Source organism: Diabrotica undecimpunctata, chromosome 8 (genome assembly GCF_040954645.1).
Source record: "Diabrotica undecimpunctata isolate CICGRU chromosome 8, icDiaUnde3, whole genome shotgun sequence".
NCBI lineage: Eukaryota > Metazoa > Arthropoda > Insecta > Coleoptera > Chrysomelidae > Diabrotica > Diabrotica undecimpunctata.
The window spans coordinates 32,440,909-32,464,975 of record NC_092810.1 but is presented as its reverse complement, the minus strand read 5'-3'; the positions used below and the strand labels follow the sequence as shown (position 1 = coordinate 32,464,975).

Here is a 24,067-nt window from a genome sequence, read left to right as displayed (position 1 = left end):
TTTCTTAGCGCTCTTGCAAATTTACGAACAAAGAAGAGCTGCAATGTTATGAATTAAACAAAATCAGTGACAAAATCTCTTTTTGAGTAACAAATGTGTTCTATAAAGTTACGGAATTCCTGAGCAGTTGGTAGTACTGTGGCGAAGTAGAAATGCCATTCATGACGTGCATCGAACTTTAGGTAATACAATTTTACCGGAGAAGACAGATTTCTGGCATTTTATCAGCAACAGGTTATCTTTTTCTTATTGCTCTTGCAAGTTTACGACCGAAGAAGAGTTACAATGTTATATGGGTTTATACATGTTCAATTTGTAGAATGTACAATGTTTGTCATTATGATTACTACGAGAGGCACTTTATAAGTCTTTAATGCTGAGGTTTCCTACTGCCTTCTGTCTTACACTAAATTTTCTAAAAGGTCAATAAAAGAAACCGTCAAACAAATTCCTAACAATTGTATGATAACATACTCTTGTGAAGATATATGTTTAGTTGGTCCTATGTTTGTCGACTTATGTTTTATGTTTAAAGTAAAAATAAATTAAACTCATAGTTTTAAAGCTTTGTATTTAATATTATTTTATCCTACGTAAACGTCATAAATAAAAGGAATTTAAATCATGTCAAGTCGTCATCATCTGCGGAATCGTCATTTTCTTCCGCGTCGGCGTCATTTGGCACTTCCGGCCGAATATTGCTCAGCAAATCCCTCATGGCATCCACTAATGAAGCTACACTACTTCTCAAATCGCCTAGTTCCATGTTGTTCTCACCTGCGGGCAATGCTCGAGCTCCGTCATCGTCACGCACACTGAAAATGATTAAAGTTATACAAGAAATGACAGTAAGTCAAAAAAGAAGTAAGTTTTAAAAGTCATATACAAAATGTAGCACTTTCAAAAAATCAACAAATTACATGACATTTAACTCCAATAATTAACGAGAGTTATAGCCGTTGACCCCTTTAACAGCCGTTGAAGGATATGTCAAGCCCATCTATACAGTTGTGTCGAATAAAAATCTAACTAAATTGGCCTAACATGGAATGGCTCATTACATTATATAGGATGGTTATGTAACGCCAATATTAATTGGAATTAAATATCAACATGTCAAAACCAGATGAGGATACAATTAGTGCTCTATATTCACTCTAATTCATGAAAATAAGCAAAGTAGATTAAATTTGTAACTCAATACACCGAATAAAATTCATCATCATCTTTGGCTCGACAATCATCTGTGGATCTTGGCCTGCTCTAAGATTCGTCGCCATTCTGTTCGGTTTCTGGCAACATGTTGCCATCTTCTGATTTTTAATATCCGTAAGTCGGTTTCAACTCCATCTAACCACCTAATTCGCGGTCGGCCTTTGTTTCTTCTTCCTACAGGTGTTCCTGTGGTTAGCTTTTTAGCAATCGTATTTTCTGGCATTCGTATTATGTGTCCAGCCCATCTAAGTCGCTGTGTTTTAATGAACGTTATGACATCTGGCTCATCAAAGAGCTGATACAATTCAAAATTATATCTTCTGCGCCACTGCCCTTGGTCGTTTATAGCTCCAAATATTTTACGGAGTATTTTACGCTCAAATATTCCCAAAAGTCTTTCATCCAGTCCATAGTATGCCCTATTTGTAAGATTTATATGTCTTTTGATTTCTTCGCTTGTTTTATTGGTAGCAGTCAATAGCGACCCAAGGTATGTGAAGTTGTCAACACGTCCAAAGGTATGACTTCCAAAGACTGTTTCTCGTTCCTCATTTGCTATCGGATCCTTTGTAACCAACATGTACTTGGTTTTGTCTTCGTTGATGACTAGACCGACCTGTTTCGCCGCTGTTTCCAATTCTAGGAGATATTGCTCAACATCTCGCTTGCTACGCCCTATTATGTCAATGTCATCAGCATATGCTGATCTATTGTAAATAGTACTACCGTCCCTAATTCGTGTATCTCGGACTGCCTTTTCTAAGGCAATATTAAATAGGAGGCAAGCCAGAGCAGAATAAAATTATTAACAGTAATTATACAGGATCTATACAGTAGTAAACATGGTAAAATGTACTTACGGATCGGGTAAGTTTGGATTGAAATTTGGCAAAATTGATCTGAAGAATATGCTCAAGGTATTACCCCCCGCATGCTGTGCCAGCGTTGGTCGTTTTGGTCTAGTGTATAAATTAATAGAATCCGAAGGTGGTAATGGATCAAAACTCGTGACAGTTCCACTGTTTTCCTAAAAAATAAATACTAAAATTATACCAAAAAACATGCTCAAAAAACTTAAAGAAACATGAGGTGTACTTACATCAGTCATTGGAGATATTCCTTTAATGTTTGCCAGTAGGATGTGCCGAGATATACTCAACGGTAAATTTCCGTGGAAACTCTTCAATCTTTTCGCTTCGTACTCCTTCAATATCGCATCGTTTTTTTCTACTCTGTCTAAAGCCTCGTGCACGTTCTTTTCCAACCAAGGCAGCAGATCGCTGTCTTTCCATATGTGATAGCTTCTATTTACATACAGGAGTATTATTTGGGTCAGTGCTGTGGGTTGCCTAAAACACAGAGAGAGATGTACTTCCCAAAAAAGAACAACAATTTAGATTGAAACAAATTAATATTCTTGTCTATTTGAGCACAAAAATGCCTCAACGTTTACTCCAATTTTACAATGATGACATTTAAACACGGTTAAATCGAATCTACATTAAGAACACTAAATAATAAGTATCATACACACCTTTTGGCATCATCAGCAGTAACAAAAAATTGATGACTAGCGACTCTATTGTCAGTCTGCACGCTGCACTTATCTAGCAAAGGTAATAGTACACCGGGGAATTTTAGAAGAGCTTCTTGCAGTATTAAATCGGCCTTTGCGCTGTCTCCGAGATAGAAATGCGCCACTCCCAAGGAATACGCGAAATTTGGCAACCACATCAGATTTTTGGCCCCGTCCCATTCTTCGACGAAATCGATCAACCACTGGTATTCTCTGGCGCGAATGGCATAAAAATCTATGGATAATACAATTCCTAGAGGATCTCCATCTGGATCTAGAGACAACAACAGCTTACAAAACTCTAAGGAAGTTCTGTAGCATGCTTTTCCTCCGATAAACATCAAATGTTTGAATATCACTATGTACAGTGCCCTGTAAATATAAAAGATTTCATAATCATATATTTAAAAACAATAAAAAGTTTCTTATCCTACTGACTGCGCCAAATATTGCTTTTTTCTATATTTTGACCTTTTTTGGATGCCTTCAATTATATATTGCAGCCTATTCGCTTATTGTACTTTATAATATTTGATTACTTGATACTAGTATATTTCTTACCTATTCTCTTGCCTTCTATAATCTAGCCTACAGTTTCCTTGAGCTACATTAAACAGAGGATGATACGCATATTCCAAACAGTACAATGCCCGCTCTATAAGCTCGGCCGCAGTTGCCAGATGTTCGCTCAATTCGCAGACGTCAGAGAGTTGAATCAAGGCATCCACATGGTACTGATGTTCGTTCAATATGGCAACTATGTTGTCGGGATTGAGACTCTCCACGGCGTCCAAGAATTTATTTTGTACTTGTCTGTAACTCTGGCTGTGCTCGTACGTAAAATAGTGGATGTTGTTTTTGTTCTCTAGATATGACATCGAAAGACCGGATTTTCCGGCGTTTGGGTAGTTTTCCTTGCAGTTAACCATCGTTGTTTGTTTGACGTGGCCCCTGCCTCGGTTTTTACGTTTACTATAATAAAACAAATAGTCAATTATTTATTTATAGACAGGGTTACGCCCATTTTATACAAATATAAAAGATTGCAAAAATACAAAAGTAAAAAATTATTGTAAATTATATAAATGCAAAGACAAACAGAACACTCTTTTTGATTTTCTTTAATTTATGTAATTTAGGTTTTAATAGTTTGTTACGCCACTGTCAAAATACTTGTTGTTGTTTGTTTGTGGTTATATGACTGCGGACACTAAATCCATTCGCCAATCTTACAATTTTTAAAGTCTTATTTAGCTTTTGACAGCGATATTGAGTCTTGTCATTATTAATTTTTATTAGTGCCATAAGAGACGTTATTTTAATATTAGTTAAAAGCTTCAAATGTTGTTTATTTTTGCAGGTAATATAATTTTAATTTAATATGGTACAACTAATAATAAAGTTGATCTTTTTGCAGAGAAATGCAATTGAGTTATGAAATTTTACCGATTGAATTAAATTAATTAGTTATTAAACTAATATACGAATTAAAATTAAGTATAATAATATTATAATAGAAGCCACAGTTAGTTAGAATGCAGAGTTGGTCTTACGGCGCGCAGCGATGCCGCTCATATCGGCACAGTGGTAGGTGTGTGGTAGTTTGGCGATAGACTGAGAAATCAGGACCATACGCACTTCGTTTCAAAAATCTTTACTCATTAATTTAACTGAGTTAAATAAGAGAATAAACAAAAAAAACAATATATATATATATATATATATATATATATATATATATATATATATATATATATATACATAAAATACACAAGAAGATCATAACTGAAATGTACTGTACATACAGTAACTAAAAAAAACAAATGAGCATTCAATCCGAGATATTACTCGTTAATTAATACTGATGGCAATTCATATCTAAATAGTCCTCATCCTCTGAGTCATCACCTATATTCATTATCACCGGTTCAATATCTTCCTACAAATTGTCCACCGCAAACATTTTTTCTTCTATTTTTTTGACGTGGATCACATAATTATGCCACTGCTCTTTAGATACGCATTGGTAAGGTTCTTTTATCAACCGTTCTACCATTTTTTTCTTTGAAATCGACGTTGTTTGAAGCCACAAACCTTTTCACGTGACTCCCCACCATCCCAATCGGGTTCAACTCGCAATGGTAAGACGGCAGTCTCAAAATTTTGAGCCATATTTTTCCGCAATTTTTTCAATTTCATACTAGTAGTACTCGCCTCTAAGTGCGGCCGCAGTATCCAGTAATTCGCTTTTCAGGTAATCTTCTTCGAAGAAAATGTTCTTTTCGATTAACCCATCTTTGATTTGCCTTTTGTTCTACAATTTTTTCGGGAAATCAAATTTGCGGGAGTGGTATGACACGTTATCCAAAACGACAACGTTTTCTTTGACTTTCGGCAAGTTTGGAATTAACGTCTTCTCAAACCATTCTTCATATAGCAAGAGCGGTCCGTCGGGGTAGGCAAGGTAAGCGCCGCCTACCCTGTTCAACTGTTCAAATGTACAATAATAAATTATTTATTAATATAAATTACTTAATTCAAAATTGTGATTTATAAATTTTGACTTAATACCTATTTAAAATAAAAAAGCTATTTTTTTATATTCTCTTCGAAGTTAATTATTTTACGCTCCTCGTAGTAGTAAAAGGCACATCAAATGCTCGCCTGAAAACAAATGCTCTGAAAAGTGCTAATTTTGCAGATAGCAGGTTTTCGCCATTTAAAAGCGGTAGTAAAAATTGACTTCACAGGTTTTCAAGGATCTTTTAAAATAAAAGTAGATCTTGTTGTTTTAAAATAAAATGGGTTTATTAATACAAAATGAAAACCAAGTCGTAAATCAAAGTTATTGAAAAAGTAGATTACTACTATTAATTGAAAATAACAATGGAACGTTTTTTCACTATTCATGGGGAAGATCGTCGTAAAATGTGTGCATGTGTGTGTAATCAACGAGCAAAGTTTTCTTAATAATTTGTAGATCTTCATATTTTCTACATTTTTTGGCGCCGTTATTTTACGTCTTTCTGTGTGTAGATTTTGTAGTGATTTTCTTTGAGGAAGGATTGTCCATTTTTATGTAAAATGCATCTTATAGTGAATTTGTCCTTCGGGTGAATATCGAATAGCACGAACATCGGTAACTTTTGCATCGCCCTTTACCCTCCATGGTTGCATACTTTTGTAAAACTGAACTGCATTGAATTTCTTAGAGAAGTCAAAACTTAAATAAGTTACATTATATGGAGCTGGTTTCTTTCTTGCCCGCTGGCAGACGGTGACATAATCGGCAGGTACGTTTATTATCGTATCTTTTAGCTTTTGTTCTATCACTGAGTGGACAGAATCCACTTCAATTTGTGTATGGTCAGGCTCAAGAAATTTCTGTTCTATTGTTATATTATGATTTATTGCTAAATTCAGTAGGGCATTGGCCATAACACAATTGCGATTTTGATAGCTACAGCTTCCGTCCGGCTCGCGGAAATAAGAATACAGCCGGGGCGATTTTCCCTGCCTGTCGTAAGAGGCGACTATTGGGAAGGAATGAAGAGGTGTAGAGCCGTCGTTTGAGGTGTCGGGCTTGTAGAAACGTACGCACGGCGCTTCGGCGTTACGGTCACCGGTCTACACTCCTAGTATCCGAGACGAGCCTCTCGTGGGACCACTCTACTCTCATTCCACAGAACCAGGCGAGGTTGAACGTGCCGTGTCCCTGATACACCCTTTCCCCATTAAGGGCATGGGGTTACGGCACGTACCCACCTGGAGGATTTAAGAGTGGTAGAGTAGTACTCCTCAGCGGCCTGTCAAACGTCTGCGTTCACCTTTTCGCCCCGGGGGGGGGGGGAATAACGGATGGTGTGCGTACCGCAACACAGGTACTACCGAGGGTGGAGCCCCGTGTTACTTTACGTAATCACGCCAGGTTGTGCACTTGTAGTTTTGTTCTATGATAAAGTGTAATGACGTTTGATTTTGGTGCCATCAACACTGCTTGTAAATCGGCTGTAAACACATACTTTCTCATCTTTTGTCCTTTTTCTTTTTTTCTCTGGCTTCTGTTTTTCTTTGAATATTTATTTATTTATTTTTATCTTCCGAAATACTTCCATTCTTAAAACAGATGCATTTTTCACACTCATCCTTTTTCGGGTAGAACAAGGCAAAATTCTCATTTCCAAAGGCATTTGGAAAAGTGGCTATTGATAGGTTCATTTTTTTTTAATTTGAACCACTCGTTAACATAGAACTCGTAGAGAGATTGTTGTGATTTCCATTCTGCTAATAGGTATTTGTTTAAAAATTCAGTTAAGCATTTATGACGTATATCAAATGGTTTTTCTGACCCTAAAGAGTTTTTGTTTAAAATACTTGGAGCGCGAGCTTCAGAAATGTTTTTCCAATGATGAACTGTCCATCTCCCGATTCCAGCGGATTCAAAAACATGGTTCTACACACTCTAAGATTCTGGTCTTTGACCTTTAAAAAATATTGCAGCGTTTATCCCCTTTTTGTCTCCTTAGATTTTTCGGTTTCTTGCCCTTTTGGGAGCTAGAGAAACAACATGACATGTTTATAAATGTGTTTTCCCCTCAGCTCATTTTCTAAATTACTTTAAATATCTAACGTCTGTCCTGTTCTGTCAAGGACAGACATTTTGTAGCAGCTGTCCCTTTTTTGCATCTCGGTTTCATAGCACGAGGTTCCCTTGGATCTTCATAGTTCCATTTTCCTTCTTTTTGCCTAAATATCTTGCCCTCTTGCCTAAATATCCTTTTTCTGTTTCCCATAATCGTTTATTTTTTTGTACAAACCAAGTTGATTTCTGCACTTGAAAACGTTTTTTTTTTTTTCTTACTCTTTGCTGGGTATTCAATGATGCTACTTGAATCTGTATCTCTTTAATGTACTCTCGACAAAAATTTGAGACCCTGCTGTAGCGAGTCTAGACATGAAATGAAATGGAAAAAACTTTACGAATACAGAATCTTATAGATAGCAGGTTTTCGTATCAGGTAATAGATGGTATTTCTGGAATAATTAGGAGTTGGTTGGTTAACAGCTCATGGAAAAAAGCAAAATAGATTTCGAACCATGCAAAAAATATAAGCTATTGACAATGAGCTATATAATTTACTTTTTTTATATTATTTTTCTTCATGTTATTGTTTAGTTCGACAATGTAACTCTCTTATCTATACATCGATGATTGAATCATGCTTTAGTTGAAATAATAATGATAGCATTTTATACAACCGTAGGCAATTGTTGTGTGTGCGTATATTCCAGTGCTATGATTCTTAAATCCGGTCCTGATGCGCCGCTCGGGGCAAACCGGCAACGCAGTCGGCCGTTCTAACGTAAGAAATACATTGCCTATCTTAACTGCGCTGCATTATAGCTGTGACTTCTACTATAGAAGAGATAACTACATAAACATAACCACAAGTGAAATAAAAGGAAGTTTAAAGAACTGAAAGCTCTTAGAAGAATGAGACAAGAAACTTTTATAGATAAACTAATAGTGCAAGAAAAGAATTTAAACAGAGATTAAATATGTTGAAGTAGATGGAAGGAAATATAACAACTAATAAGAAGATCATTAAGAGATAGATGGAACATTTCTAGGATTGGCAGTACACTAATTTTGATAATGATATGCAATTAAACGTTGACCTAAATCAATATGAAGTCAATCCACCTATCTTACAGGAAACTGAAGAGCAACAGGAAATTATGAAATGAAAGGGATTTGATTTGTTCGAAAATTATTGCAAAGTTTTATTATATTATAAAAGATTTATTGCATTAAATATAATAATTAAAAACATAAAATCAAATGATACACAAATGTATGGAAACATTGCAAGATTTAATGGACTTAATTTTGGCTTAATATTTAATAATAAAAAAACTTACAAAAAGAAGTTTTTGCTTCATTGAAAGTTTTTTTTAAACTATGGTATACAACCAACCACAGGAAATTTCAATATTTAATACTTACTGATCACACTGAACGATCTTTGATCCAAATATCCTTTTGAGTTCATTGTTTGGGTTTAAGTGTTTATGCTGAACGGATAAAGTGTTCTTTTTAAAGTTAACTTTTTCATGTTTTACATTCGGAACAGTTGAAGCCTTAGAAGCGTAATTTTCCCCTAGAATCTTATTTACTTCCCTCAGTGATTTTTCTACCTCATCAACCTAAAAAAAAAAGATTATGTATAAAATAAAAGAAAGAGGGTATTATATACGAGGATGTTATTCAAATCGATATATTTATTATAATGAACCTATATAATGAATGCCTTTAGACCTTTCACAACAAATTTTCGCAGATCTTCACAGCTTCAATCTCATTTCACTGATTGCTGCATTGTTAAAATGTATCCAAGAGTCAGCCATAATAGCATTTTTTAATGCCATACTGTTTCTTAGCTTATTTTCTTCGTTTAACTGAGAGACAAAGAACTTTGTATCACATCGGCCAAATGTGATAAATGAAAGTGTGTACTACTTGTACCCTCAAAACTCATTCTATCACTCTTAACCATCAAACAGACTTTAACCACATTAAACCCTTAGTTTATAAGAATAATTTTCACAAGAGATCCTTCCTTGAAATTAGCCACATTTTAAGAGAAGAAAATTCAATATATAATCTTGATTTTAAATATGACAACAAAGCCAGTCATCCAAATCGAGACAATTCTCACCATTACCTGTCTAAAATACTTTTCAACTTTTCACTAAAAATGTGACCATCAACTTACAATTATCTTGAATCTATCAGCAACTTATTTTCTTAGATTCATTATAAGATCTCATCATCATAACTTGAAGCCTTGGGCCATACTTAAGGTTGATCTGCACCCTCAATTGGTTTGTTTCTGATAGATTTCTACACGACTTTGTAATATTTAGAAACACTAACATACATTACAGTTTTCTATCGTTCCATCCATTGGCTGAGTTTCCAAATTTTGTAGACAGTAATTTTATCGAATAAAGTTAAAGGCACATACAAAGACCGCTTTTTCATTTAACGCTGATAACTTTATTACTGGTATACCAAATAAGCGAAGATATCTTTTATAACACAATTATGTATAATATTTTACTGCTCTGCTGTGTCAATCGGAAAAAAATATATCGCACAGAGAATTTATTAAAAAACATGTTTTAAATATTTTTGCTTAATTTTTTGTGATGTCTTATGTAGGTTTACCAAATAATCAAAGTTATGCCTTTGCGAGGACATATTGTTATCAGAAAAATAAGGTTCGATTGAAACATATCATTTAAAAATTATTCATGTTATATAAACACGGTTATCGACAAAGAAATATGTACATACTGTTAAGATCATATTACAATGGTATTACCATTAAATTATTCATACTTGTGATATACTACATTTTTGTTTATGATTAAAAATTAAATGATATCGTATTATTTAATATCTTAGTGGGAATTACATTTAGGTAAATGGTCAATAATTACTATTTAAATGGAAATAAGCCACAATTAACATATTCGCTGCTGACTTTTTTCGAGAGGTGCTACCCAGGAGCGGTAATAACTTTTTTCTAAAATATCATTGTAGTTGATATTAGAATATATTATAATAATATTAAATTAATTAAATAAATTGTGTATTTATTTATAAAATGTGATTTGAATTTTTGACTCCGATGGGAGTCATGCGCATTTTTTTTGGGAGGTAAGAATCTTCAAAAGACCTCTGAGTAGGTGTCCCAGGTGTGTTGGATTCTGATGACTACGCCTCACCGTAGTTGACCCTACCAACTAAACTCACCCCCTCTTTCTCCAACCGACGGGCCTGGGACCGCTCTTAGCGAGCAGCATTATCATCTGACCCGTCAGCTTTACTCATAACTCCCATCGGTCGCTCTTTGTCTGCGCTTAGTGATTGCCATAGCATCTCAGTAGCGCCACCCCACCCACGTCTGCACCGGACTTGGTTTGTAAGGTAACCATCCTTGTGCAGAGCGATAGCCAGGAAGGATCGACCGCCCCGTTATTTCAACCATCTTGAACTTAACGACAAAGATCAGACCACAGGTACAAACAACTCGAGACACTCATATTCCACCCCGGGGGGTGGTCAATTCATTTCTTCATCTACACCAGCCCATTACTTAGTAATAGGTTGCTCCAAAAGGAGACACACACACCGTACACTAGATACTAGTAGAGACAAAACAAAACAAAACAACAGGTATGTAAATTGATTTCTGTAATGTAGTCAAGTTCTTTGAGAATTCATTTAAGATTTCGGCGTCAGTCGTGGAAGCTGAATAGTGGGCCACACCACTGACGCCGACAGATACGACACAAATGTGTCGAGTCATGCGCACCTGGCTAAGAATTTCTAGTGTATCGCTGACTGACTCCGATCGGCACAAAGCAAATTAGAACGTTTTTCTAGAAAAATAATTATATAATGGAATTTTAGAAAAAATAAGTTTATTTATTCTGTAAAATACAGAAAGATTCAAACATTGATTTGATTTTGGTTCACGTTCAGCAATTTCAAAGCATTTAACATAAAATCCGGGTTGATCAGGACATTTTTCGCATTGATATATTATTATTGTCTGCTTTCTAATTTTGTTTTCGGAGCATATTTTGCAACGCTTTCTCTTTGCTCGTCCCTTATTAACCATAGGAAATTTTGAAATACTATGTCTGGAGGCAGGAATATTTCTTGTTTTTCACAGTTTAAAGAGCCCGGCATACTTTCCACCATTTTGAATCACGAAACTACCACAGCAAAGAACTAGTAAAATTTTTTGACACTTTAAGTCCTCACTCACACCCTGACCAATATTAACTAACGTTGGCGTCATACTTAGTAAAATATACCGTCTTAAAAATCTACGGGTTGCTGTCCTCGATCGGAGTCATGCGCACCTAGCAAAGGACCACTTTGACTCCGATCGGAGTCATGCGCAGCGAAAGTGTTAAAGGTTAAAGTACGTTTATTGACGTTTCAATTTCCACTTCGGAAATCGTTCGCAAAATACAAACATTAGTAAATTAAACAAATTTTGTTTTTTTTTTGTTTTTTTTTTGTCAATAGTTAAAAATTTTATTTAAAACATGCGAACACGTCTTCCTTTTGGTCTGTTTATTACTGGTTTCCGGTTTGTTTTTTTCCTAATTAGTGTCGTCTTCTTTTCTTCTTTGTATGTGTCCAAATTTTATCAGTCTTTGTGCATTAATAAAATTTACTATGTGTTCCCCATCGGTTATATTTCTTATTTCATGGTTCATAAGTCTTCTATATTCTCCTTGTCTTTATATTGGGCCGTGTATTCTTCTCGTAATTTTTCTTTCAATTATTTTTAGTTTTTCTTCATCTTTTTTCGTACGACACATTACTTCCGCTCAGTATGCTATCACCGGTCTAATTGCTGCTCTATATATTTTTGTTTTTTTCTCAGGTTTTTGTCTTAAAGGAATTGACCCTATGGAATTTGTTTTCACCTATTGTTATTCCTGTTGGTCAGTGTCTTGTAAGTATTTTGTTATATTCTGATTGATTATTAGTCCTCTGTTTTTTGCTTCTCTTATCAACGTTAGGACTGTGTCTTGTTTTTGTTTATCACGCGCTATTAATGCTAGATCGTCCGCGTATCCTATGATTTGTGTTGAACGTTGAATAATTGTTCTTTCTTTCAGCTCTGGGTCTCTCATTAATCTCTATAGTATGATATTAAATAAGATCGTTGGCGGATCCAAGGGGGAAGGTCAGGGGGCCATGACTCCCCCCCAAACAAAAATAAATATCAATCAAATAATCCTAAAAAAGTAATTTAAAACCCATCAACCCTATAGTTGAAATGATTCAAATTCATTTATTCTAGGGGTGTAGAATTATGCGGAAGCCTTTTTACATTGCTCTTTAAAAAAATCGACAATTCTGAATACAGTAATACCTCGTCTAACGCTTCCCCGACTTCCGCGAATTCAGAGTGACGCGTTTTAAAATTTTGTCAATTCGTCATTTGAGTGCCAGAGAATCGTTCCATTATCAACATTTTTATTTTGTACTAGCGGACCCGACAGACTTCATTCTGTCAAATAGATTTGGAATATGGCAGTTTATTTCTTTAATTTTCCTGAATAGAACCGTCACTAAGTCACCATGATGATACGGCGGTTGTGAGGGTCAGCTAGGATGACCTAAGTATCTTCGCTTCCACGAACTTTGGCCACCCTTTTGGACCCACTAAAAACCCCGACTGGGATGTCTGCCAGAGAGCTTCAAAGTAAGAAGGGAACTTAAGGTTCAATTCAAACCTATTGAAAAATAGTCTAAAGGGATAGTGGGAAGCTAAAAGTGACAAATATTTATAAAGTGAGTGCTTCAATGGCAAAACATAGAGATAATTAATTATTTATTAAAAAGGAAAAGACAGTTAAGATTTGATTTCACGTATAGTGCATCTGTGTATCCGCTTATACGTATTTCGGCCTAATAGGCCTGTTCAGAACAGCTTTCACAGTCGCTCTGAACGTGAAAATAAATCTATTCTGTCTTAGGAAGCAACTCTAACATGGCTTCGAATGGACGCAAATAGCGACATCTGATATAAAATCCGTAAACTAATTTTCGAAACCAAATTCAGATTTTTGCTTTAATCTGTGCCTTCTAAGAATTGCAAGGCAAAACAGACGTTGATAAAGATTTTATTAGAGACATGGGGAATCTAAAATTTGCATTCCACAACATATCTCCTCAACTAAGCAAAAATCCTAGCGAATTGGTTTCTAGTACTCGTACAGAGTAAATCGGAATAAAAAGGAAAAGACAGTTAAGATTTGATTTCACGTATAGTGCCATGTTAGAGTTGCTTTCTAAGACAGAATAGATTTATTTTCACGTTCAGGGCGACTGTGAAAGCCGTTCTTTTCCTTTTTATTCCGATTTACTCTGTACGAGTACTAGAAACCAATTCGCTAGGATTTTTGCTTAGTTGAGGAGATATATTGTGGAATGCAAATTTTAGATTCCCCATGTCTCTAATAACATCTTTATCAACGTCTGTTTTGTCTTGCAATTCTTAGAAGGCACAGATTAAAGCAAAAATCTGAATTTGGTTTCGAAAATCAATTTACTAATTATTTATTATTATTATTAACATAGGGTTAATAACCGATGTAATAAAGAATAATGAAATAAAACGTATATAAGTATTTTCAATAATCGCTTTATTGTAAATCAAGTGAATCATAATTATTAACAAAAATCTGTTGTGTTTTTATTGTACTGCTTTATGATATACAATGTTTTTGTTTTGCAGACGATCAAGCAGTGATTGCACAAGACCAAGACGACCTCAGCTACATGATGAAGAAACTACAAGAAGAATATACCAAGGCTGGCCTAGATATTAACCTCGCGAAAACAGAGTACCTATCTACAAGTGAAGAAGACATAGAAGATCTACAGATTGATGACAACGTAACAATCAAAGGAAAGGATAAATTCAAATACCTGGGGTTTATAATCACGAAAAAGGCAACAACAGAGGAAGAAATTACACAAAGATTAGGACAAACAAGAACAGCAATCCGACAACTTAACTCAGTATGGTGGGATAGACACTTAAATATGAAGACAAAAACGCAGATTTATAAAACATTAGTGCGAAGTATTATGACATATGGGGCTGAAAATTGGATCATAAACAAGAAAAACAGCAGTAAGATAGTAGCAACAGAGAATGGAATGCCTGCGAAGATGCTGCAGAGTAACAAGAATGGATAGGAGAAGTAATGACGAAATAAAGCAAAGAACATCAATAGAAACAGACATACTAACATATATAGAACAAAAAAGACAGTGGTATGGACATGTAAGAAGAACTAGCGACAGCAGATGGATAAAGAGAATAACCGAATGGAGCCCCATAGGAAGGAGGAAAAGAGGACGACCCCGAAAATCCTGGAGGAACGAAGTAGACGACGCCATGAATAAGAGAGGACTAAACGATGGAGAATGGAACAACAGAGAGAGATGGAAACGGTTGAGCGAGGGAAGGCAGTGAATACTGTAGAATCCCTAAATATATATATATATATATATATATATATATATATATATATGTTTTTGTTTGATTACCTGGTGAATATACAAACAAATCTAATGATTTTCCAACACGGGAACAGGCAACATACAATTGACCATGTAAGAAATATGGGTTTTCTAGATTAATACCACAAACACCTAATGATCGCCCCTGGGACTTATTTATGGTCATAGCAAAAGCAAGCCGAACTTAAAACTGTAGTCGTTTAAATTCAAATGGTACATCAGTCAGAATCATTGGGATGCGTGGTATCAAAACGTCTTCTCCTTTATACTTTCCTTTCAGTATAGTTGCTTCTATCACGTTGACAATCATTTTTTATCGCTAACCGTGTGCCGTTGCAAAGACGCGGTTGGTTGATATTTCTCAACATTATAACTACCGATCCAACCTTTAATTGAAGATTGTGAGGTGGCAATCTTGGTAAATCCAGCGAGTTTAAAAATTCAGGCGGATAGTTGACGACATCATCTTGGTTAGTAGCCGAATCAACTGATTTATATATCCTCAATTCGCCTGTAATTTGTTCTAGAAATTTGAAATTTAATTCATTTACATATTTTTTGCAGGCAATATAGCCCGTTCGCTAAACCAATCATGGTTTCTGTAATTTTGAGCAACATCTGGAAACAGCTTTTGAATGATTAACTGCTATGATACATACCTTAAAAGTTGGCATGAAATTTTCCCGAACTACGTTTGTGGCCCAAATAACGTCATTTGAAAGCAATTGTTATATTGTTGGATATTTGACAAAAAGTGTATGGAATCTGGTCCTATTCCTGAAACCAATGAGTACAATGGCTCTGGTGGTGGATCCAATTGTATTAATTTCATTTTCCCATTTGCGCAACACAATCCATTGGCTTCATTTTTGTATCTCTATGCCTTACAATGAGAGCAAACCAAGTTCATAGTTTCAATAGTAACACATTGGTAGTTACTGTAGTCAATTGACAAATCTTAATTGAAAGCAGCGCATTTATTAGTTGAATCTCTCGATCTCACTTCCCGCGTTCGTGATATACGAATTCTTTCACGTTCATTTCGGTCGTCACGTTCTTGTACAGTATGATTAGATCGGTAATTAGTTTGGTTTGTAGCATCTCGGGTTCTTCTACCTAAATTACTTCATCTTATAGGAGGCATATCGAATATACTTAATAATTATTAATCACAGTTATTAAAAGACTTTGCGCAAAACACAATATAAAACAATCAATGAAAAATAAATCAAAGAAAACTGGAGAATTTGTTTCGTTTATCAAGTTGACAAAAGAAAACTGAGTAGATAAGGTAACAGAAAATACAAGAAAAACAACACGTGTGTGTACACTAATGTACACCGGCAAATTGACAGGTTGTTGTTGTCTGTGAAATCTCTAATTTGTGTGTGAAAGAGAATATAATCAAAGAGGATATAACACAACGTTTTAGTTTTTTTTAACTTTTTTTAAATTTGATACGACTTGGAGTCAAGTCCTTTAAGCCAAAACAATGTTGTATGTTTATAGAGTAAATTAAATTAATAATAAATTAATTATTAAAGATAATACACGCTTTTAACGCAGTTTGTTTGACAGATGCAATGACGTGGAAACTGATGAAATTTATGTCGCGTTCCGAAACTAAAACAGAAGAAAGAATATTGCGAAGCCAATCAAATCTATAGCTCTTACATTTTTTGACTTTTTAATTTGGTCGGGTTCACGATATTATCACTTTTGTGTGAACGCATTAGATCCTCCAACGCGAACACGCACACACACGAACGCGCACACACACGAACGCGCTCACACATATATTTGATTGAATTTGAACTTTGTGCAGCGACAATAAAGCGCAAATGGACTCTTCGACGTTAGGAACACACCTACATTGTTTAGATAACAGTAAGTGCTTGTAATTTAATATAAACTTTATTGAATAGCAATAAAGTTCAAATTGACTCTACATTTAGTTAGAAAATATTTGTATGGGAAAAAGAAAAGGGCTGTTTTAAGGTTTTCTCGGAAATTATTTGAATTTTTCTCGCCATAAAAACCATCCTTAGACTTCAAGGAACATTTAAAAAAAGAATTGTTAAGATTAATACATGCGTTGCTGAGTTATGCGCTTACCAACACATTTTGCGATTCATTTTTATATTATAGATTAGGTATTTCTTATCTTCAGTTTTGTCTACGAATTGCTTGTTTGTAATTTGAATATGTATTATAATTGTTGAGACTGGTTGGTACATTTCATAATTTATTTATAATAAATATCAAAGTGAATTTCAGTAATTGAAGATGGCGTCCGATAAGGATGATCGTGACAGTGAAAGTGAAAAAACCAAGTTTACTTGTTGCAAAAGTAAGAGAATAAGCACAATAATATGTGTGAAGTGTGGAAAAGCCTTCCATAAATCATGCACTGCACGGGATTGGGCCGGAAAACTTCAAATTTTAGATGAAACGCGTGTGATTTGTTGTGATTCTAACATAACCTTAAATAGTGGGGATGGCATGGAAAATACGATCATTCATCTGCTAAATGAACTAATTTGTGAGTTAAGAAGTAAAAATCAAATCCTAGAGGAAAATAATAAGCTCCTATGGGAAAAAATAGAAAGCATAGAGAAAAAGTTAACAAAAAATTCCATGGAGGTAAAAAATGCTGCAAAAACTAAGAATAACAATAACAATCCATTAATTTTAAAAGAACAAAATGATTTGAAAGAGACTACAAACTCAGTTGACGCAGTCACAGAACAGCCACTTTGTTCTGTTGATTTGTCTGAGCTGCCACCTAAACCAAGAATATCAAGCAGTTCAATTGCACCCGTGACGCCTGTTAAAAATATCAACCGTCCGCTGATTGAAGATGAAAATGATAAATGGGAAACCCAAAAAAAAGAGGTTTTTACAAAACAATTCGTCCAACACTTATTGAACGACCAAATCCACTCCAGGGAACCAATGAGAATGCTGGAAGTATCCTGCGTGTGGCCACAAAACATATGGCGATTTTCCTGTCAGGTTTCGATCCAAAAACGGAAGCTCAGGAAATACTTAACTATCTAAAAGAAAGAAAACTGGATGAAAACGTTATCTGTGAAAAAATGAAAACCAGGACAGATAAGTACAAAAGTTCATTTAAAATTACTGTTCCAGAACCAAAAATATCTCATTTAATGCAGCAAGACTTATGGCCGAATGGTGTAATTTTTAACCATTTTCAGAATGTACAGAGGCACCCCAGTGTCAAAAGACAGTCTACGGCACACACCAAAAGAAATTATCAGTAATTCACTTAAATACGCAATCAATTAAAACAAGTATTGATGCCATTAATTTTATCCTAGAAGATCATGATGAATGCTTTGCTCTTTGTTTAACTGAGCACTGGAAAACAGAAGAACAACTGCGGGACTACAATGTGCGGAATTTTAAACTGATCTCTTCATATTGTAGAAGCAGTTCACAGGAGCATGGTAGCAGTGCGGTATACATTAAAGACACATTTATTGCAAAAGCCCGGGAAGATATTTCTAGTTTATCAGAAAGAACGGTGTTTGAGTGTTCCGCTGCAGAGGTGCGAATTAATAAGAAGAAGATTATAATCATATCCATCTACCGAACAGAAGACCCACAAGTTTTAATAAACAAATTGGACCAAATACTTTGTGATTTTGTTGACAAGGACTCCATCATTTTTCTGGCTGGTGATTTTAACTTAGATATGTTGCTTGAGGGTGCGAGGTGGCCAGACACATTAAAAATGTTTTTGAGTTCCTTTGATATTAAACCTTCCATCAAAGACTATACACGCATACAAGGTAACAAAAAATCCTGTATAGATAATATTTTTACAAATCTTGACATATTTGATTCTCTTGTATTCAATCCTCATACATCTGATCATACTGCTCAAAAGGTAAAATTTGAATTAAATGAATTTGAGTCAAATAGAATAAAAAAACGGATATTTAGCAAGGAGAATAAACATTTTTTTAAATTCATGTTAGGTAATGTAGACTGGGTATCTGTTTTTGAGACATTAGATGTAGATAATCAGTGGGATACTTTTATGAGTATAGTTCAGAAAATTTTTATGCAATGTTTTCCACTCAAAGAGATAAATTCAGCAAATAAAAAAAATCACAAAAGTACAAAAGATGATATAAAACATTGTAAATCTAGGCTTGATGTTTTGTTTACACTGTCTACCAATAATGTGGATTATAAAGATATTTACAGGACAGAAAAACGCAAATACAATTCTTTACTCACTCAATCTCGAAAAAATTGTTATAAAGAATGAATTGAAAATAGCGAAAATAAAACTAAAATGGCTTGGCAATTGGTAAAAGAGATTAAGGGTAATTCCAAAAATCAAGGTAATTTCTGTTTAGAGGGTGACCCTCAGGTGCTTTCTAACGAAATAAATCAATGTATGGCAAATGCAGCACCAGAAGCTGTAAAGAAAATAAAGCATGTAAAAAATTTTCAAATTAATATCGAACAAACTAATCATTGCATGTTTTTAACTCCCGTTTCAGAGAAAGAAATAAGTCACATAATAAATAACTTAAAAAATAAGCATAGCTCTGGTTATGATGAAATATCAACCAACTTAATTAAATATGTTTCATCAGAGATTTCTCTTCCTCTTTCTTTTATAGTTAATGCTTCTTTCAGGCAAGGTAAATTTCCTCAAAGTTTAAAACTGGCAATTGTGAAGCCACTACATAAAAAAGGTGATGTTACTAAGATGGAGAACTATAGACCAATAAGCCTTCTTCCATCATTCTCAAAAATATTCGAAAAAGCAATATATTTCAGACTACAAAACTTTTTCACTACAAACAACTTATTTAGTAGTTCACAGCATGGTTTTCTCGCAGGAAGATCTATTGAGACAGCTACCTATGATTTTATATTAAAAATTTTAGAAAAACTGGAGGCAAAGATGAAAACACTAGGTGCTTTTTTGGACCTATCTAAGGCTTTCGATAGCCTAGATCATGTTCTTTTATTACAAAAATTACATCTTTATGGAATACAGGAACCAGCATTAAAATGGATAAAATCATTTCTCACAAATAGGTTGCAAAAGGTATGCCTGGAGAAAAGGGGATGTAAGGTTTACTCTGATCCTATCAATTTAAAATTAGGCATACCACAGGGGAGTGCCCTGGGGCCTTTTCTCTTTTTGGTCTACATAAACCACCTTCCAAATGCGGTGGTTAGTAGTTCCTCAAACCTTGTAAATTTCGCTGATGACTCAAATGTGCTTTTCTGGGAAAAAACTTTAGAAACACTCATCACAGTGGCAGAGCAAATTCTAAGCAAGGCTGAACAGTGGTTCAGTGGAAATCGGTTGTTGCTTAATACTGATAAGACAGTTTTTGTCTACTTTAGAACCAGCCAGTCACGAGAGCAGTTTCCAGATAAAATTAATTTCCTATCACAAAACACGGAACCTGCTAGATCAGTTAAATTTCTTGGTATTCATATTGACCAGAATCTGAATTGGGTGGAACAAATACAAAATATATGACAAAAAAACTGAATAGAGCCTGCTACTGATTAAGGGTGTTAAAGAGCTATCTAGACCAGGGGATTTTACTATCAGTATATTATGCAAACTTTTATTCTATTATGCGATATAGGGTAATCTTCTGGGGTGCTGCAGTAGATAGTTCAACTGTCTTTATAATCCAAAAAAAGGCAGTCAGTGTGATCTTAGGATTGAAGGCAAGAGAACCCTGTAGAGGCCGTTTCAAATCACTCAATATACTCACTTTCTCAGCCATCTATATATTTGAATCTATTATGTTCCTTTTTAAAAAATTTTCTTTGTATTGTCACCTGCTTCCCAATCATGAATATAATACAAGAAGGCTTAATTTGAATTTGCCACTTCACAGATTATCTATAACAGAGAGAAGTCCTTTGTATGCGTGTGTTAAATTTTATAATAGTCTACCATCTGAAATTTAACAGGAAACACACTATAGAGCTTTTAAGGTTTTTCAACACCTAGTTGACATTGAGCCCTACACTGTGGCGGAGTACCTGGCCTATCCTTCTCCTTGATCAGCATATTTAATTTGTAATGTTAATGTATTTTAAATGTGTAATGTCAATATATATATTTTTTTAATCTGTAATGAATAATGTGACGTTATTTGCTCAATTATGTTTAAAAATTTTTGCAAATAAAAATTTACTCTACTCTACTCTAAAATTTATTTGCTACTAATTTCCATGATTCATGGCATATGGTATTCCCACCGAAAAATGAAAAAAACTGTCATTACTATAATTAAAATAATATAAAATAAAATTATCTTTTGTAAATTCCATTTATTTATTTAAAATCATTTTCCCTACTTTTCATCCATTGTTTCGAATGAGCACTTTTGGTCAATTACATTAAAAAGCATTAATTTTAATTCATGTCTGTGGAAACGAAAATACAAATAATACAATCCTGAATCATGCTTGTGTTTGTCGTGGCATCGAAGCGCTTCTACTGTCCGTAAGAAATACATGGCCCTATCTCCGTAATGTTATTTTCTTAATGTGTAACAATCTATAGATTGCACTTTAAAAAAATTAATTTTTTATACAATACAATTTTTTATACTTTTTATGAATTTCAAAAAAATTATTTTAATGTTCATACAGAATAAATTATTATCAAGGAAAAAAACAACTTTTATTATTGTGCTTTTAAAAAATTCCCCAGAGTCAACTAATTAACAGATTTGCATTTTCCCAAAAGGATTTGAAAACATTTTTATTCTTTTATATATAAAAAAAATAATAGTGATGTATGTAATAAAGAATTTCCCATACAGCAAAGCTTTGAAAATTTTCTAATCATCCAAAGCTGAATTATAAAGTTATGCAAAAATAAAAAAAATGTATTACATTTTTCTCCATCTGATTGAGAGCTTAAAATATAGAATTTTATTATATAGATTTCTTTATTTTAGGATTTTTCTTAAATTTTCCACGTTTTTAGCTGGCACATATTCAAATTATATGATGCCAGATATATTTCTACAAAAATGTAATGTCTGAATCACTACAACCAACTGCTAATGAATACTAATTCGACTATACACAAGTAATGTCCAGCCAATATAATAACTAATAAATACTTACATCAGCATTATCTTCACTACTTCTTTGAGTATTGGTATGTTTTCCAGACTTTTTCTTCTTCTTTTTCTTTTTTCTTTTGATCTCGTGATGCTCTCCTTCACAAGATTTTGCTGCCTCTGTTTCATTGTCATCCTCTTTGACTTCACTCTCAGAATGAGATTGCTGATTTAGCTAATACAAAACAAAATACAGTTGAAGTAAACACATCAGGTATACAATTATATTGCAGAATATTAGAATGTTGAAAACATGATCAAAAAATACCAAAATAATTCCTTATAATAAATATATGCTTTGGGAAGATACAATGGATCATTTTTTACAAATCCTACAGAATTGTTAAAAAGTTAGAGATGTGGACTTAAGTAAATACAAATAATAGAAATAAAAATAAAACATAAAATAATTAATAGAGGGCATAAATACACAAAAAAAACCACAAGAGTTTTTAAAGTCATGTAGGACCAAGATACAGATATAAGAAAACAGGAAATGTTTACATTAAACCTGAACATAAATAATGTATGAACTTGTAACAATTAAGTAGATAACCATGCAAATATTACATAAAATATTGCAATTAAAATACACATTGCAGTTAACTTTTAAAGCCTTCATAGGTTTTGTTGAACTTTAACCACATAATCCTGAAGAGATAAAGTTGAATATATATAACGTCGTTATTTTTGTTGAAAACATCTACAATTACTTATTTTTAAAATTTTTCAATTGTACCTGTGGGGTAAAAAATTTGTCCTAACTACCTTCTGTCATTTTGGTTAAATGTAATTGAGCAAACAACGTGTTATATTCCCAATTTTGCACATGCGACTTGTTATTCATTAAACTAAACAGGACAACTCACCAAATCATAGCGATTAATATTTAGCTGCTTTCTTCTAGCTCCACCACTTACTGGTGTGTCGGTTTCTGTGTCCGAAATTTCTTCGGCGAGCTCTTTCTCTTTATCACCTTGTAGTTTTCGCAACACTCTCGACGACATTATTATCGCATTAATTGTTTTATCTTGATTCAACAATTTTAATATAGTTAAATTACAATTTAATCAACCCCTTCTACATTTTGTTTTGACGTTTACACGATTGACTACTGAAATGCCGCAGTTTGACAGAACTATGACAGAACCATGACAGAACCCAGCCGATGACCGAGACATTGAACAGGGTTGCCTGGTTTTTCTATTACCATTTACCACATGTTTGAGATTACCAGATATTACATCTTTTTCTTAACTCGGGATAGGCCATGGTCGTCTTAATCATGGTGATTAAGATGACTATGGATAAGCTTATTAGGCTGGTTTTTTATTGAACATCATTATTCATTTTCAGATATTCAATAATATTACGATTGATTATGTAACCAGTTATGCAATTATAATCGAAGTTGTATTTATTATTTAATTTCTTCCCAATTTGTTGTCAGAGTAAAGCCTATAATATGCTATATCCAGCTATATCCAATTGATTATTGTAGTCATTCTTCTTCTTCTTCTTAAGGTGCCATGCATTTCTGCGTAGGCGTCCACCGTACATCGTCTTGTCAGGTGAGATGTTAAATAATTCTGTTTTTAGCAGCATTGCGAAGCATTTCATAGCTGTGGATTCCTGTCCATTGTCGAATATTGCGCAGCCATGACATTTTTTTACGTCCGAGACCTCTCCTACCCTCTATTTTCCCTTCGAGTATCAGTTGCTGAAAAGTGTATCGTTCTCCTCGTATAATGTGCCCCAAGTATGCAGTCTTCTTACTTTTTACATAATTAAAAAGTTCCCTATCCTGTAAGCCCGCTCTTCTGAGTACTTCCTCATTTCTGACCCTGTCCGTCCATGATATTCTGAGCATTCGACGCAGGCACCACATTTCGAACACTTCAAGTTTGTTAATGGAACTGGCCTTTAACGTCCATGCTTCCATTCCGTACAGGAGAACAGGCCACACGTAACACTTAAGCATCTTGTATCGGAGGT

At 34.2% G+C, this 24,067-nt stretch overlaps 1 protein-coding gene across 1 annotated transcript; it reads right to left on the bottom strand.

The window, feature by feature from the left end:
* Window positions 1–554: 554 nt before the first annotated feature.
* Window positions 555–23,205, bottom strand: LOC140447406 (ribosome quality control complex subunit TCF25-like). Its single transcript, XM_072540041.1, has 8 exons — window positions 22,942–23,205; window positions 22,077–22,247; window positions 8,799–8,998; window positions 3,353–3,763; window positions 2,750–3,163; window positions 2,315–2,564; window positions 2,076–2,242; window positions 555–815 (listed from the first exon to the last, which is right to left on the bottom strand). Exons 1-8 carry the CDS (start codon window positions 23,077–23,079, stop codon window positions 623–625), a joined length of 1,944 nt encoding a protein of 647 aa, XP_072396142.1. The 5' UTR covers window positions 23,080–23,205; the 3' UTR covers window positions 555–622.
* Window positions 23,206–24,067: the final 862 nt, after the last annotated feature.

Excerpts from the sequence above, each read along its gene's own strand:
- LOC140447406 (XM_072540041.1), bottom strand. The coding sequence starts at position 23,079 with ATGTCGTCGAGAGTGTTGCGAAAACTACAAGGTGATAAAGAGAAAGAG. Across the intron at positions 3,764-8,798 it reads AAGATCGTTCAGTGTGATCA|TAAACGTAAAAACCGAGGCA; the intron begins GTAAGTATTAAA and ends GTTTTATTATAG. Across the intron at positions 816-2,075 it reads AATCCAAACTTACCCGATCC|TGTGCGTGACGATGACGGAG; the intron begins GTAAGTACATTT and ends AATCATTTTCAG.